A 17,791-nucleotide genomic window follows, 5' to 3' on the forward strand; every position below is an offset into this window, starting at 1 on the left:
CATCTCCCAACACTTCACTTCTACCACCCATCTCCTTCTTTGAACTGGCAGCACTCTTTTGAGGGCCCTTGTGACTCCATTGGGCCCACCTGGATAACCCAGGCTAACCTTCTCCTCTGCAGATTTGTAATCACATCAGCGTAATCGCTTTTGTCAGATAAAGTAGCATATTTGTAGGTTGTAAAAATTAAGACATGAATATCTTTGAGGGTAAGAGACATTACTCTATCTCCCATGGTAAAATAATTCTGATTTTCACTTTAGTACATGGTCAGATGGGATAAAAACCACATATCACAGTCTCCTTTGTAATTAGGTATGACCATGATGAAAGTGATAAGATATAAACTGAAGTATTGTGTGAAAATTGCAGGAAGTGCGCCTAACAGAAAGCAGTATGCTCCATTGCCTTCTTCCATCCTGATGGCTGGAATGAAAATACAGTGGTTGAAATATCAGTAGCCATCTGGGATCAAAGCGGAAACCCTTGACAATGGAAGCCGCATATAGTGGAACAATGAGATAGGAGGAATTTGGGGCTCTTTTGGAATACCAAAACAAGCCTGAACTGACCTCTTAAATGTGAGACATCTTGAATGTGAGAGAGAAATATATTTCTATGATTATTTGGAGTTTCCTATTATGCATAGCCAGATTTAATGCTAACTAATACAAATATATTTTTGCATTATATGGATTAGTATTAAACTTTCATCTTTTAGAAAATTTCTACACTGGCTCTATGTATACAAAATATTTTTCGTAACAGAGGGATTTTGTTATAATGATAGCTAATGTGTTTATACGTAAGGAACCAAAAGGAAGTCTCTAGATAAAGTTGGACATAGGAAGATTAAATATAATTTTCTATCATTGGTTAATTTCCTTTTTACTACTCCTTTTTCCTTTGCAAAAATCCTAACAAATTTACAACATGAAAGGATTGGTCTAAAGGCTAGCACCAACTACTGACCAAACAATGATGCCAATTCAGAAAGGCACATTTAAGGATCTTTGCATAGGTCTTCTGTGCCCCTGATAAGGACCAGTACAATTCAGTTTTTTAATCTGTGGGCTTAAAAACAAAGCTATTATTTAAAAATTTAAAAAGAACAAGCATACCAGCAATGATATGTATTTTTATCTTTTTTTATAATAATTTTTTATTATGTTAGTCACCATACAGTATATCCTTAGTTTTTGATGCAATGTTCCATGGTTCATTATTTGCGTATAACACCCAGGGCACCATGCAATATGTTCCCTCCTTAATACCCATCACCTGCCTATCCCAGTCCCCCACTCCCCTCCCCTCTGAAGCCCTCAGTTTGTTTCTCAGACTCCACACTCTCATGGTTCATTCCCTTTCTGTTTACCCCCCCCCCTTCATTCTTCTCTTCCTTCTCCTACTGATCTTCCTGCTATTTCTTATGTTCCATAAATGAGTGAAACCATATAATTGTCTTTCTCTGCTTGACTTATTTCACTTAGCATAATCTCCTCCAGTCCCATCCATGTTGCTGCAAATTTTGGGTAATCGTTCTTTTTGATGGCTGAGTAATATTCCATTGTATATATGGACCACATCTTCTTAATCCAGTCATCTGGAAGAAGGGTATCTCGGCTCCTTCCACAATTTAGCTATTGTAGACAATGCTGCTATGAACATTGGGGTGCACATGGCCCTTGTCTTCACTGCATATGTATCTTTGGGGGTAAATATCCAGTAGTGCAATTGCTGGATCATAGGGTAGCTCAATTTTTAACTTTTTAAGGGACCTCCACACTGTTTTCCAAAGTGGCTGTACCAACTTGCATTCCCACCAACAGTGTAAGAGGGATCCCCTTTCTCCACATCCTCTCCAACATTTGTTTTTTCTTGCCTTGTCAATTTTTGCCATTCTAACTGGCGTAAGGTGGTATCTCAATGTGGTTTTGATTTGAATTTCCCTGATGGCTAATGATTTTGAACATTTTTCATTTTCATGTGTCTGTTAGCCATTTGTTTAGCCATTTTTCATTTTCATGTGTCTGTTAGCCAATTTCCCTGATGGCTAATGATTTTGAACATTTTTCATTTTCATGTGTCTGTTAGCCATTTGTATGTCTTCATTGGAAAAGTGTCTGTTCATATCTTCTGCCCATTTCCCTAGCAGGTTGTTGAATATATACTGCCTCTAGCATTTTACACTCCATTTATGAGCCCATAAAAAGAAAAATCCTATATTTGAACATGTCAACATAGTAAACATGAATTACCATATAGAATTTCTCAAGCCAATTATTTCTATATTTAGTGCACACACACACACAACACTTCACTGAAATATGTATTTTCCCCATATTAAATACAAGTGTATAATGGAAACCTTTCTGCTATGTATTTATCCCATTTCTACTCATTCTAGTATTACTGAAGAGAAAACAGCTGTCTACCATCTTCTTAACATTTAATTTGTATATCTGCATATAACAGACATATTTCATACATGTGAATATATGTATTGATAGTAATAGTATTTGTGAAAGCTGTACTTTTGCTTCCATATAAATAAATTCTTCAAATATTACACCTACATATGAATAAAATGTTAAAGGTGAACAATATGGGATATAATATTTAGAAGAAAACATAATAAAATATCATATTTCATAGAAGCAAACTTAGAGACAAGATGATTAAAAGCACAAGAAAAAAAAATCATTGAATGTTACAAATGGACTTGCATAAATCCTAATATTTGACTATTTTGCATCTCCATTAATTATACCAGGGAAAACAGATAAATAAAATGAATAATAATGGAGCATATACTAACAGCTTCCAACATGCAAAGAAATGATGCTCTGAAAGCTTCTCTGTAAATAGATCGCCTGAATCTCAGAACTTATTTTCATTGTTTTCTTTCCAATGTTGAATCATAAAAAATTCTAAGCTTTCAACAAAGTTGAAAGAATTTCACAATGAATAAGTGTATCCTCCTCCACCTAGATTATCTCATTAATGTTTATTATAGTCACTACAGCATATATCTCAAAATAATTAAATAATTACATTTTCCTTCTGATGGCAGGCTGCTGTTCTAGGTCACATAAATTGAATGAAGCTTACAGCACGGCAAGAATTTACATCAGGTTGTTTAACCTTCTCCAAGAGAGAGTTTAAGTGGTGGTGGTGCATTTGTATGATAGAAAACTGGGAAACATAAGAAAGTAGAAGAGATGGGCCATCCATAATTATATCAGCAAACATAACCACTGCAAATACTTACAAAGCATTTGAAACGTTTTTATTCTGCTTTACATAGAACTAATTTTTTATATAATCATGACTATGTTTGGTAATTTTCGTAAGATTTACATATAACTTCTGCTCTCATTTTAAATACAGTGATTTAACAACATATTGAATGTTAATAGCCTCTTGAATGCTTTTCCAAAACTTACTTAACCATTACCGAACCATTACTTAATTCCCTCGTAATGCACCATTTGGGTGGTTTTCATTTCTTACTATCATAAAAATGCTGCAGTGAATTATTTTGTGCTTCAATTTTTCTCCCTCATCCGTTTTTTCTTAGATTCAGAAGTGAAATTACTGTTCTAGTAGGAGAAAAAAGTTATTCTTATTTACCCAATTCATATTATGCATTAATAAACACTCCATTTTTTATCTATTTGTAAACTTCCACTTTTGATATCAAAGGATGAGAAAAACCAATAACATCCATCTTCTGATATTTAAGGTATGTCTCTTTTAGGGCACATATGGCGTGGTGCACTGGGTGTTATACGCAAATAAGGAAACATGGAACATTACATTAAAAACTAAGGATATACTGTATGGTGACTAACATAACATAATAAAAAATTATTATTTAAAAAAAAGATACGTCTCTTTCCCGTTTCAACAAAAATGTTCTATTTCATACTTCTTTACAGGAGGAGGGCTAGTAATCCAAAAATATAGTATGTTTTTGAAGTATACAGAGAAAAAAAATCTGGAGGGAGTATCTGTTACCACGATGGAGATGGAAAGATAGGAATACGACCACTCTCTACACTGGAGAGTCATCCATATATCACAAGAGATACATTAAGCTAACCTGTACTCAACAACACTGCTGTGTGTTTCAATTTGACTTGGTGCTCATAAGCTATTAAAATTATGGAAAATAAGAACATCAAAAACTTTAAAGTAATTTATGGCAGCTTTTAAGCTGATGCTGCAGTGTGAGAGTTGTGTTAAGAGTAAAAAGAGGAAGGATTTAAAGAGGATTGGAAATAAATTATTGGGTGAGAAATACAGTAGTCCTCTCTTATCTGTGGAAGATACTTTCTAAGATCCCCAGGAGATGCCTGAAGCCGCGGGTAGTACTGAACCCAATATATACTATTGGACCTGTGATAAAGTTTAATTAGTAATTAGGCACAGGGTGAGATTAACATTACTAATAAAATAGAACAGCTATAACAATATACTGTAATAAATGTTATGTGAACCTGGTCTCTCGCTCAGAATATCTTATACTGTACTCACATTCCTTCTTGTGATGAAGGACGACACCATGCCTACGTGAGCAGATGGAGTGCGGTGAATGACTAGGCGTTCGGAAGCAGCGGACACTACTCTGGCCTCCTGACCATGAGCCCAAAGGAGGATCGTCTGCTTCCGGACTTGGTTGACTGGGGTAACTAAACCCAAACCAAAGAAAGCGAAACTGCGAAAGCGAAAGCTCAGATAAGGGGGGACTAAGGGTAAAAGAGAGAGGAAGTGTCTGGCAGATTCAACACCAGAGGAAGCAGTACATTCACAACCAAAGGTCAGAAACCTCAAAACCTCTCTGTTACACATCGTAAGATTGTTACATCATTATGATTGTTGCCTCGGGATGTGCAAAGGTTTGTACCAGTGATTAAAAACCTTGTTGTCTGCACAATGGAGGAAGAGTTCTTCAAACTCTTATTAATAAAAAGCATTCTCGGTCCTACACGTTCATCCAATTCCAAGGTCTTAAAGCAACTTTTGGAAATCCCTTCAGTGATAATCATTAGAGAAATGGAAAGCTTACTTTACACTGGCTCACAGGGAAAGATGTCCCACCCAGTGTCACAAATGCAGGCTCCATATAGAATACTGCTTCATAAAACATTACATTAAGGCCTGCACACTGCCTGCTTACATCTGTCCCTAGCCCCAAGACACATCATTTGAACTCAACCATCACTACCTAAAATCTAAATTTTAAAAAAATTGTGAATATATCACATTGATGGGCTGCTAACCTCCTTCTCCGTGTGCTACATTTCCCCATTCTTAACGGAAATTCTCATCGATTACTTAATCTTGTTATGCTTTTGCTAAGTGAATTAATATGCTTAGGATGTTAAATTGAAGGATCCCTGTTCATCTGCTTTAACTTTATGTTTTCACCAGGTTGACACATTAATTTCTAAGAAGAAACCATTAGCAATAGTCTCCTCCCTGCTATTAAACATGACATATTAAATGAAAATAATTTGAGACAGCTGGAGCAAGACTTTCCAGGATAATACTTAAGGACTATGCCAAGTGAAACATGAATCCATATTATTATGCTGGAATAAGTTTTGCTCTACAGTACAAAGTTCGTCACATATCACTGGAATGGAATGTACAGCAATGGAAAGGAGTGACAGGTCTCCACTGATCCTAGCCAACTACAGAAAAGAAGAGACTAGAAACTCAGGAGAAGTGACTAAAAGGATAATAAAGAGATATTTGATACACTTTCATTATAACTGCTTTTTGCTACAAATCATTGCTATTTGTCTAATGTCAATCAAATTTTAGTTTTCATATTTAGAAATCACTCAAAGTATACTATCTTAAGTCAAAGAAGTATTAGAAGTTCATTTCCTAACATAAATTTTTACAAACCAATTGGACTCTTTAAAAGGAAGTGCTGAGTCCTTGAACCTTAGAGTTGGTGAAAAAATACTGAAGTATTTACAGACAAATTGATATGATTGATACTTAAGATTTGCTTATTTCAAATAAACACAGCAGGGTGAGAGGATTGAGAGGAGTACCGAAGGTCAAGTTAGCCATGTGTGGACAGTTGTGGAAACCAGGCAATGAGTACATGAGGGTTTTCATATCCTCCTATCTTATATATTCATCATCCGCAAAATGGGTGTTTTTCTAAAGAAGTGCCTTTACAGCATTTATTTAAACCAACTCTAGTGACAACATATGTAAACATACGTGTGAGAGAGAAACAAAGAAAAGAATACCCAAAATGCTAAAAATACTTTGTTTCCTAATAGACAAGAAAGCACTCCTCAAGAAAATACTTAAGCCAGAAAGGCAAACTAAACTAATGACCAGGTCAACAAAAGTAATCTAGAGATCAATGCTAAAACTCTACAAGTAGTGAGAACTTCAAGAATTCTCTCTTCTGGTTCCTTCTGAGCAAACTGCACCCAAGAAGTAAACTCCACACGGTTGGCAGTTAGTTTGTTGGTTAACAAAAAGTTGTTGAGTACGTATCATGTGCTAAACACGGTACTAGGTGCTGAGGATACCAAGAAGAATAAAGCCATCCCCTTCCGTGAGAGAGACAGGCGTTCAAATAGATGATTACAATATATAGGGGCGCCTGGGTGGCACAGCAGTTAAGCGTCTGCCTTTGGCTCAGGGTGTGATCCCGGCGTTCTGGGATCGAGCCCCACATCAGGCTCCTCCGCTATGAGCCTGCTTCTTCCTCTCCCACTCCCCCTGCTTGTGTTCCCTCTCTCGCTGGCTGTCTCTATCTCTGTCAAATAAATAAATAAAATCTTTAAAAAAACAAAAACAAAAACAAAACAATATATATAGTAAGTAATGTAGTACAATATATAGTAAGTAATGAAGAGTACTCCAGGAGGAGAGAGAACAACCTAATTCTTTATGGTAAGAACACAGCAAATTTATGACAGAGCTGAAAGTAGAACACATGATTTCTTATTCCTAGTTTAAGGTTATCTTTGTCAGAACCCATTGGTTCGGGGAAAAAAATCCTCTTCAAATTCGATTTTCAAAAAGATATGTCATAAGGATACAGAGAACACAACTGCCGAAAATGTGAGAAATATAGTAAAATAAAGGATTTATCAGACAGGAACTCTGGGGCCACATTGTTTCTCATCTCCACACATTTCCTGTGCTTGTTTCTGTTTCTACAAGCCAGTATCTCTCCTCACTTATATGCTTTTATATGAAACATATCATGGCTACCCTGAAGTGAAAGGAAATCTGCCTAATCCCAGCCCAATCTCCTACAATTAATGGACTTAGTCTCTAGGACTTCATTCCAAATTCCCTGGAGAGGGAAAGTTATGAGTCATATTTACATCAAGTGCTCTCCCTCAAGTCATCTGCTATGGAAAAAGAGACTATTGGAGCTAAGCCCTTCCAAGCTGTGGCTGAGATGCAGTGTCTCAGAAAGGAGCCTGGTAATGGTAACTATTTCCTGGTGAAGAGCTGTGTCCACTCCTTCCTCAATAAGCGTGTTATGCAAATTAATACAACCCTAACAGTAAGCTCTCTGAAACTGGTAAAGAAGAGAGTTCTCTGGTAATATTGTATTACACTATGTTACCATAAGCTTGTCTTTTGAAAAAAAATCAAATGATAAAAAACCTAAATCAAGAGAGATATAAAGTACCTTGTTCTGTTAAAAGGAGATTGGTTGATACTTTTTGAAAGGTCATCAAAGCAAAACAAAGGTAACAACAACAACAAAATAATACAACAATAGGGGTAAGTTTTAATTCATATTAATGAAATTTCCCCAACCCCAATTCCTTAGGGTTCATAAAGGATTAGAAAATAATTATATAGGGGCACCCGAGTGGCTCAGTTGGTTAAGCATCCAACTCTTGATCTCAGCTCAGGTCTTGATCTCAGTGTCTTGAGTTCAAGCCCTGCATTGGGTTCCACACTGGGTGTGGAGCCTACTTTAAAAAAATGATGATAAAAAATAATTACATAAAGATACAAACATTATGGCATTATACTCCATCTTTCTTAAATCTACAGATTATATGATATTGTATTCAGAAAGGACAATGTTTTTCAACACAGAGAAGGGTTATAAATTATGCCTTTACCATATACTTATTTCAACAAAATAGATTTTGTAAACAAAAAAGGAAAAAAAATTAAAATGTATTCAGAATCAAATGTGCTTCATTTTCTTTGCCAGGAGCAGTTTGGTTGACATTTCTCTGATACTTCAGGCTATAAAACACATATTCCTAAGTAGTTTGCAGCAATGAGATCATAGGAGGGATTACGTGTGCAAGAAAGAATCTCAGATCAACAGAGAGGGAATTAGGAAGAATCTCATGCTGGGGAAGAGATAACCCCAAAATATCATCTTGCCCATAGAGTATGAGAATGAATTCAAGTAGAACAAATTAAGTCAAAAGGACATGCACATGCGCACAAACATCACCACCACCAACAGAATATTAGGGATGGCTATCATCTAGATTATCGAGCTACAGAGTTCTAGAAAGTTGCCAGTCACTCGTGAAAGGGAATTCTGATAAAAATGGAAATTTAAGAACTAGCTTACAAATAACCCTACACCAAAAATTAACTGAAAAGACCAAGTAGTAACTAGAAGAGAAAGAGAAACCCCTCTAATACTCAGAGAAATATTAAAACCACATGTCATAACTTAAAGGGACTTTTATTAAATACACACGATTTGGATAAAACTGAAAAAAAATATAATAAACTGAAACACAAGAAAGTGTTTTATAGTAAATAAGCAGAGAAAGTTCCAATGAAGCTAATACCCCCCAGCTTGGAAAAACAAAAGAAGGGGGTGTTATACAGGGCATGGGAGACTCAGGCCCTCCTTTCCCTCCCACTGAGCAACAGTCTTCCACGGGCTTGGCACGTGACAACAGTGGGCCCGTCCTCCAACCCAAATCCCAGGAGGAGAGGATGGATTGTCCCATGACTGCAGAGGACCCAGGCCTACCTGCAGAAGCAAGATCTGGGGGCAAGCGGGAAGTCTGAAGTCATCAGAAATAAGAACTAACTTGGAATAATTTTATACTTGCAGACAGACAGCAGCAAAAGACGTTGGGACAAAAATATGTGGAGTCTTAAAACAAACAAACAAGTAGTCCATAGCCTTCTATGTTTGTCTCTCCAGTGTGGTTAGTCAAAGAATTAGAATCCTGAAAGTCACCCGCCAATGAAATAGCTACCCCTCCCCAAACCAAGAGCCATTTGAGTATAAGCATTTCTATGAACATAGAGGAGTAGTTTTCAAAGACCAGTGTCTTCAGCTGTGACTCTTCATGGCTGTACGCTTTCCTCATGTCCCACAAGCCGTGAAACCATTCAAGAGGGTCCTCCAGGGATCTTGGAAGAATATATAAACGGGGGCAGTCATCAAGAAAGTTGACTAACATTGTTTTGGGGCAGGTAGACCTAAATAACCCTGGATAAACCAAGTCCCAATGTACACACACACACACACACAGTAGGGCTCACACAAAAAATTCTGCAGAAGAAGAAGTAAAGAAGTAAACAGCAGGGCCTGACATGTGGCTTCAGAAAATTAATTGGCATTTTTTCCCTGCACACTTCTTCATCCATCCGGATGTACGGAAAACACTGTGTCTTCACTGACAACAGCCACCCTTCTGGAGACGGTGCTCCGAACCCCCCATGGTGGCCAAAATGTGTTTGAGGAGAGGGACTGATGAAAGCCACTCATTCGAAGGAATACTTTTAGGACAAATAGTTGTCCGTCCAGGAATAGAGTAAGCCCATGGGTGTTTTGAGGTTTCAAAGGGGAAGTAACACAAGAGGGAGGTGGATTCCGGGGATGCAGGAAAGGAGGACTGTGGAACTGAGTACACACAAAAAACGAACCTTATGTCAACTCCAACACAGCACCCTAGACCTGATACCTGAAGGAGCGAGTTTTCCAGGCAAAGCAAATGAAGAATTTCTGTGAGAGAAATTGTTTTTATGGATCCTGTGGAGGCAGGATCCAGTCCCTATCACTACACTCTGATCTTGAATTTTTAGACCAGCTACTAGATACAGAATGAGTATGACAGGGAGGTAAGGTGATCAGCATGGGGCATATAGTCATGGTACTGTAACAGTGTGTATGGTGACTGAGGGTAGCTATCCTTGTGGTGAGCAAAGCAGCAGGCATAGACTTGTTGGAATTACTGTGTGGTACATCTGAAACTAATGTAACGTGGTGTGTCAACTGTACCTCAATTTAAAAAACACAACCCAGATACTGGGATCTTCCCTGCTCCCAGGCTCCGGACAAACGCTGGGGCTGCCTTGGCTACTCTGTGAGACAGGGGCTGTAATGAGCTCTGACATCGGCACTACGCACAAATACCTCAAGTCACCCTTCCCTGCAGTCACTGCGGAAACATACACAAAACATACATAAATACGATTGTACTCAATTCTCCTGCACAGATAATCCTAAAAGGACTTCCCAGGACACAACAGATAGGGTGTTACTCTGATCGTGCTACTAGTACCTGAAACTGGCAAACAAAGGTGGTGGGCGGTACACATGCTTTTGAACTCGGAGGCAGAACTCAGGGAAATTAGCTACACTTTTGATTACATGGCTTACCTTAGTCTGTTCCAGCAGCTACAACAGGATTACATAGACTGAGTGGCTCATACACAACAGGAATTTGTTTCTCTCAGTTCTGGGGTCTGGGAAGTCCACGATCAAAGTGTCTGCACATTCAGCATCTGGGGAGGAGGGAATGCTTTCCGGTTGATTGATGACACCTTCTAGCTCTGACTTCCCATGGCAGAAGGATAAAGGATCTCTCTTGGGCCTCTTTTACAGGGCACTCATCCCATTCATGAGGGCTCTATCCTTGTGACCTAACTACTTCCCAAAGGTCTCACTTCTAAGCACATTGGGGTATGAGGTTCAATACATGGATATGAGGGGAGGGACACAAACATTCAGTCCAAAGCATGGTTATAGTGGGAGGCACACTATTTACAGGTATAAAGAGGAAGATCTTACCCATGAAGGCGTAGCCCAAAAAGGAAAAAAAATGTTAAACAGTGACTGCTTTGATCTTTCAATATTTTAAGGGTTAAATATTTTAAGGGTCTTATATACAGAAGATATGGAAAAAGAGACAATAAAGGATCTCAAAACAAGGGACAGCCAGGAAACAAATTAAAAGGATAAAGAACCCATTCAAATCAATAAAAAAAAGACAAACAGCCCAATTAAAAGGGGGCAAAACCCTTGAATAGGCACTGCATAAAAGAATATATCCAAATGGTGTGTAAATATATGAAATATGCATTGGGGAAAAAATAAAACTGCAATAAGCTATTACTAGACACCAAAAATGACTGCTATGAAAAAGATCATAAATGATAATGGAGAGCAAGTTGAACTCTTTCTGACTGCTGATGGGGATATAAGGTGGGACAAGCACTTTGGAAAGCCATTAGACATTAAATGCCAAAGACGTACATTCATATAACCTGTGACCCGGTAACTTTATCTCTAGAAAGGCACTCATGTATGCAACAAGACATCTCAAAAATGTGCATAGCTTTATTATTCTTACTGGTCTCAAACTTGCAGCAACCCAAATGTTCATCAACAACAGAATGGATAAATAAATTCATACAAAAATACTAGATATCATTGAAAATAAACACACTATTGCTACATTCAAACATCAAACAGATATAATATTAGGCAAAAGCAGCCAGACACAAAAGAGTACATATTATAGGATTCCTTTAAGTGAAGTTCAAAATAGACAAAATTAATCTGTGGTAAAAGAGGTCAAATGGCTGTCATTGGGTGGTGGTTCTACAGGCTTACCCATTCATAAAAATTCATCTAGCCTGCACATAAGAATAATTATACCATACTTAATTAGAAAATTAAGAAAATGATTTAAGGAATTAAAAACACTTGGATCTGCACTAAAAATGGCCATAGAAGGAGGAAAGCGCAGAATCACTGTTACAGAAAATTAAATCCATCGAATCAAACCCTCCAACAATACAAATGGAAATGAAAATGAAGAAAAACGTATTGCATGGTGCACTGGGTGTTATACACAACTAATGAATCATCGAACTTTACATCAAAAAATAAAAAATAATAAATAAATAAATAAATGTGGTCTATTAGAAGATAAGAATATGGAAGGCATATATAACCATGATGCAATCTATAATTGTTAATTAAAAAAAATAACATAGCAAAAGAAGCTAAAAAATAATAGTCAAATACATAATAGATAAAAATCCTGACCAAAGTAAAAATGTGAATCTTCGGATCAAAAGCATTCACAGTGTGGTGGGGCAAAATGGCAAAACACGAAGAACCTAGAGAGTCTGGTAATGTATTAAGTTTTAAGGATAAACGAGGGATTCTACAAGCTTCTGCTCATTAGCACGACTCATCAGAAGTCTACCTTCACCCACGCTCTTCCCTGGAAAGCTGGCAGAACAAAAAAGCTACTCGCTGAGGACAAAAATCAAACACGTGCCAGACTTCCTCATCACTCTTAGAAGCCAGGAGATGGGACAGCTGAAGATAATTGACAGAGTAGATTTGAGAATTCTATTGTCATTCCAGTTGACATTCCTTTAGTAGAGCAATACAAAGATTGAAAAATATAGGAAAGTAGGAACTATATATCTTCATTGTTTCTCTTCCATGAAGAAAAAAAAAACTTATCTGAGGAAATCTAAGAATAAATCCAAATATTGAACAAACAATTTTAGAAGTTGACAGAAAAAAACTACCTATAATAATTTGCTATATGGAGGGTGCATGGGTAGCTCACCTGGTTAAGCATTTGCCTTCGGCTCAAGTTATGATCGCAAGGTCCTAGGATCGAGTCCTGCATCAGGCTTCCTGCTCGGTAGAGAGTCTGTTTCTCCCTCTCCCTCTGCTTGCCACTCCCCCTGCTTAAGCTCTCTCTCTCTCTATCTCTCTGTCAAATAAATAAATAAAGTATTTTTAAAAATTTAATAATTTATTATATGGAATTGTTACTTTGAATTTTAAGACAAGAGTCTTAGGTGAATTAAATCAGATCTTTAGTTTGCATTATAGATGGTCACCAACTTACAACAGTTTGACTGATGATTTTTCAACTTTACAGTGGTGTGAAAGCTATACCCATTCAGTAGAAACTATACTTCAAATTTTGAATTTGGATCTTTTCCTGGGCTAGCAACATGTGATATGCTAGCATGATGCTGGCGATGGCAGCAAGCCACAGCTCCTAGGCAGCCACGTGATCACAAGGGTAAACAACTGATCCACTTACAACCATTCTGTACTCACACAAACATCCTGTTTTTCACTTGTAGTACAGAATTCAGTAACTCATGAGATAGTCAAATTTTACTCTAAAGTAGGCTTTGTGTTAGATGATCTTGCCCAACCGCAGGCTAATGTAAGTGTTCTGAGCATGTTTAAGGTAGCCGAGGCTTAGCTATGGTTGGTGGGTTAAGTGTATTAAATGCATTTTTGTCTTAACGGTATTTTCAACTTACAATGGGTTTATGGGGACATAAATCCATTGTAAATCAAGAAGTTCTGTATATTGTTCAGTAGGGAGGTCCGGGGGGAGGAGTAAGAAAAAAACGTTAAGTTTGTTGTAATTGTGTTTATAGGATGCGGCTTTAGCTGATCAATTTCAGGGAATTTGATCTTCAAAATCTGAAGACTTGGGTGGTTGTCCCATACGTACTTTGTTTCAAAAGGAGATAGTTTCCTGGGCTGTCTATGGGGTTTTGCTTTGAGGGTAACCTCTTGGATGGAAAAGATGGTATAATTCTCCAGACTCAGGATTTTTGAGATGACCTGGTCAGAGAACCCTATGATTTACAGCAGCACAGAAGTGACTGTTTGCCCTGTGCCTGCCCCCTAGCCTTGTGCCTTTTCCCCATCGACTTATCACGCAGACCTCACAAAAGATACAACTTCTTTCCTATATCTTATGTTTTACTTCCCCCTCCCTGTATGATAGTTAAAATACTTACAGCGGCAACCAAGCATCAAATTCATTTTTTAAAAGTAATAAACATGTAAAAATGGTTATACAGTAAATGCCAACATTAAAATGATATACCCTGCATGATAACATTCAATGTGAAAATGATCATTTTAGTCAAACAAACGGGGGCCCAAATCTCAGAGCATATCAAAATGTGAGATGTGAAGGAAGCAGGAGCAGATAAGAAGAAACATAAGTGTGTTAGCTATCTAAAATTCCATAGAAGGAATTAATACCATTTAATCCTGAAATTAATAAGTTGCTGAATACAAGTGGAAGCATGTTACTTAAATCTATAAAAGAGCCATTCCTACAACAACAACAACAATAACATCTAAAGTCTGTGTGCCTTCCGTTAACAGATGACACGGATCAACACAGATCCGCTACAAAAGGTTGTATTCCAGCTGTACCTGGGCTAACTAGATTGGGCAAGTTATTTCTACCTTCCCAAGCCCACTGTTTAGGAAAACACCTATAAGACTGTGGGAGCAATATTTAAGTCTCAGAAATATTCATGAATCTGACATAGCTGGTGAGAATATAGAGTCACTTTAACCACAGTGAGAACTCACATTGCTCACAAATCAATATATCTATCATTAAAGGAATGGTATTTAAATACTTGCTTGTGTCAACAACCCAGGATGGGGAATTACATGAACTATTTTCTGTCTCCTTGTGACCACCTTGCCCCCACCAAAACATTAATATACAGTTTACAAGCAAAAATAAAATAAAATAAAATAAAATAATAAAATAAAATAAAATAATAAAATAAAATAAAAACAACAAAAAACACTGAATTCCAGAAAAAATAATTTCAAAGGAAGTTTTCCCTAAGATCTGCCCAAGTACCCAACAACAACTTTCTTTCTTTCTTTTTTTTTTTTACTTTATTTATTTATTTGTCAGAGAGAGAGGGAGAGACAGATACAAAGCAGAGCGGCAGGCAGAGGGAAAGGGAGAAGCAGGCTCACTCCTAAGCAAGGAGTCCGATGTGGGACTCAATCCCAGGAGCCTGAGATCATGAGCTGAGCTGAAGGCAACTGAGCCACCCAGGCATCTCACCCATCAACTTTCAGAAGAGAAGTTCTTTTTTGAAATTTCCCCAGTAACCTGAAAAAGAAAAAAGCACCAGGAGAATGAAGAATGGAGTCCTTGAGTCAAATGGTTGTTAGAGGAATCTCCTGTCTCCCAGAAAGCAGATTAAATATCCTGGTTCTGGGAGCAGCTTATAACCAAGCGTGGCCTCATCACAAACACGCAATAGATTTTGCAGGACTATGGCCCTTCGTCAATTATACTTCCCATAATTAAATACCTGTGAATCCATGAATACCAAGCACTTCAGGCTTTTGCAAATAAAAAAGCTGCATTAATAAAAATTTAGGATGGTATTCACAAAAGCTTTTTCTGTTAGGAAATAATTTTAAAATAAAAGTCTCTCTCTCACACACGTGCGCATGCACACACATACACACACACACACACATGCACACTGACTCATGTACATTGTTCTGACAGTGTATCGACCACTAAAAAATTAGCCCCTGAGGAAGAATGGAAAGAAGGTAGATTTCTTTCTATGACTTTACCATCCCTAAAAGGATTATACTAATAAAAATATGTAGATTGCTTGCCTTGCCCTGAAGTTATTTAAATCTGAAGGGAAAAAAGGAACCTAATATTTTTTCTAGATGTATTACATATGTTATCTCAGACCTCCTCGTAATACTATTCTGATATATGTATAATTACCTCTATTTTCAGAAATGAGGAATTAGAACTCCAAAGATTTTTAAATTGGTTTAGCACAATCATTAGGTTTTAGACTACAGTCTGGCAGCCTTTAAATTTATTCTACTGTACTCCTTTGGAATCTTCCAAACAGTTTTAGACTTAGAAGAAATAGAATTCAAATTAATAAGGAAGTGAAATTTTAACCACACAATATAGCTTATAGTTCTAAAAGACACAAAAGAAGAAAAATTCTGATGAACATTCTGCTGCAAAAATTCTCAGAGACCATAGAAAGGAATTCATTACATAAACTATGAAAAAAAGAAGAGATGAGATATACTGTTTGGCAATTATTGACATGTTATTTATCCCAGAATCCTTATTAACTTATGTAAAGAGAGAACAATAAAATCTTCACACCATGAAGACATGAAGAGATTGAATATACCTCATTTGTTTATCCAAACATCTATGAATGTTTATTTGAGTTATTTTCAGTTTTAGGCTACTATGAATAAATTTATTATTAACATGAACATACAAGTCTTTATCGGACATATGTCTCATCTCTCTTAAACTATCTACAAATGGAATGTATAGACTATAACAAAGGTGTATACTTTTTAGTATTAGTTATTCTAATGCTTGTGTAGTGCTATTTCATTGAGATTTTAATTTGCGATTCAAAATGATTAACGCAATGGAGCATATTTTTATGTACTTACTTGATGTTTGTATATCTTCTGTTCAAATATTCATCTGAGGTGAGTACTTTCCAGACCATACACTCGCACTTCCTTGTGGAGTTTGTTTATTGAGTAACAACTAACATTACTGAGATTCTGCGGCACCAGAGAATGGGAGCCAACCGCATACCTCTTTCAGGTATAACAGCTAAAAGGGCCCACAGAGTTTATGGCTTCTCTGAATTGAGGTGTTCTAAACTTGCCTTAGTTGCTCTCTTGTGATCACATTCATCTCAACAATAAACTAAGGATATCAGAAGGCATACTTAGGAAACTCAAGACCTCTGATTTGTTGTTGCCATTCATGCAGTGTGGCCTGCCACATATCCTGTCTTAAGGCCAAGTAAAATTAGTCCCGGTTGAAACTTATTTTGACTTCTGAATTTGAGAATCCATCAGAACCCAAGAGCAATGCTCCTGTTCAGGTGGAGTGGGCATTACACTGATGTTTTGTGAATCACTGAGAGCTCATGTGGTCATAAATATGAAAATTCTACAGAAATCCTAGAAAAGCATATTCAACTGTGCAATAATGCTTTTAATGGTGAGGAACCATCTCAAATGGGCTTAGGTATTGGCCCACAGAAATCAAAATTCTAGAAGTAAACTTCAGGTGGAATTCTAGGTGGGTTTGCCTCAGTTCTCTAATCTGAATTCCTCCTCTATGTGCTTGCTGGCTTTGTCATGGGTATGAAATAGGTACACTTGTTCCCAGCATTGAGGCCGGACCCTTGGTTCCTGGACCTGTTTTGAAAGTATAAGCAGAACTATAGTTGTATTCATTGCATAAGTAATTTAGCTTCACGTTCTGTTTTGTTCCCTACTTAATTATGTTTCATGCACCTCTTAACCTCATGCACAATCGGTCATTAACTTTGTCTTTTTACCCTTACTTCCTGTTTACCCACTGATTGTAGAAGCCTAATGGGGACGGGAAAGTAACATTGGTCTTGACGTATCTGATTGTACCAGGTCTCAAATAGCACTTCATTGTCTGGAAGAATGCTTACCTCCAGGTTTTTCAAGACCACCCCCATCTCAAGGTTTCAAGAAACCCCTTACCTTCTTCTCATGTATATAAGCTGTCCCTAGGGTCACGAGGGGCAAGGCAGCTTTGGAAATGATCCTGTGCCTACTTGTTGGGCTGCCCTTCTAATAATATAGCTTTCTTTGCTTCAAAACTGGTGTCTCAGACATTGGCTAACTGCACA

The 17,791-nt window shown here is 37.3% G+C and overlaps 1 protein-coding gene across 1 annotated transcript in view; it reads right to left on the reverse strand.

The window, feature by feature from the left end:
• Positions 1-17,791, reverse strand: part of LOC117801753 — a 179,565-nt gene that overhangs the window by 67,456 nt on the left and 94,318 nt on the right. The window contains exon 3 of the mRNA XM_034657233.1: positions 4,541-4,695. Coding sequence (XP_034513124.1) covers positions 4,541-4,695 — 155 coding nt within the window. The remainder of the gene's footprint in view (positions 1-4,540; positions 4,696-17,791) is intronic.

Source organism: Ailuropoda melanoleuca, chromosome 1, assembly GCF_002007445.2.
Source record: "Ailuropoda melanoleuca isolate Jingjing chromosome 1, ASM200744v2, whole genome shotgun sequence".
Taxonomy (NCBI): domain Eukaryota; kingdom Metazoa; phylum Chordata; class Mammalia; order Carnivora; family Ursidae; genus Ailuropoda; species Ailuropoda melanoleuca.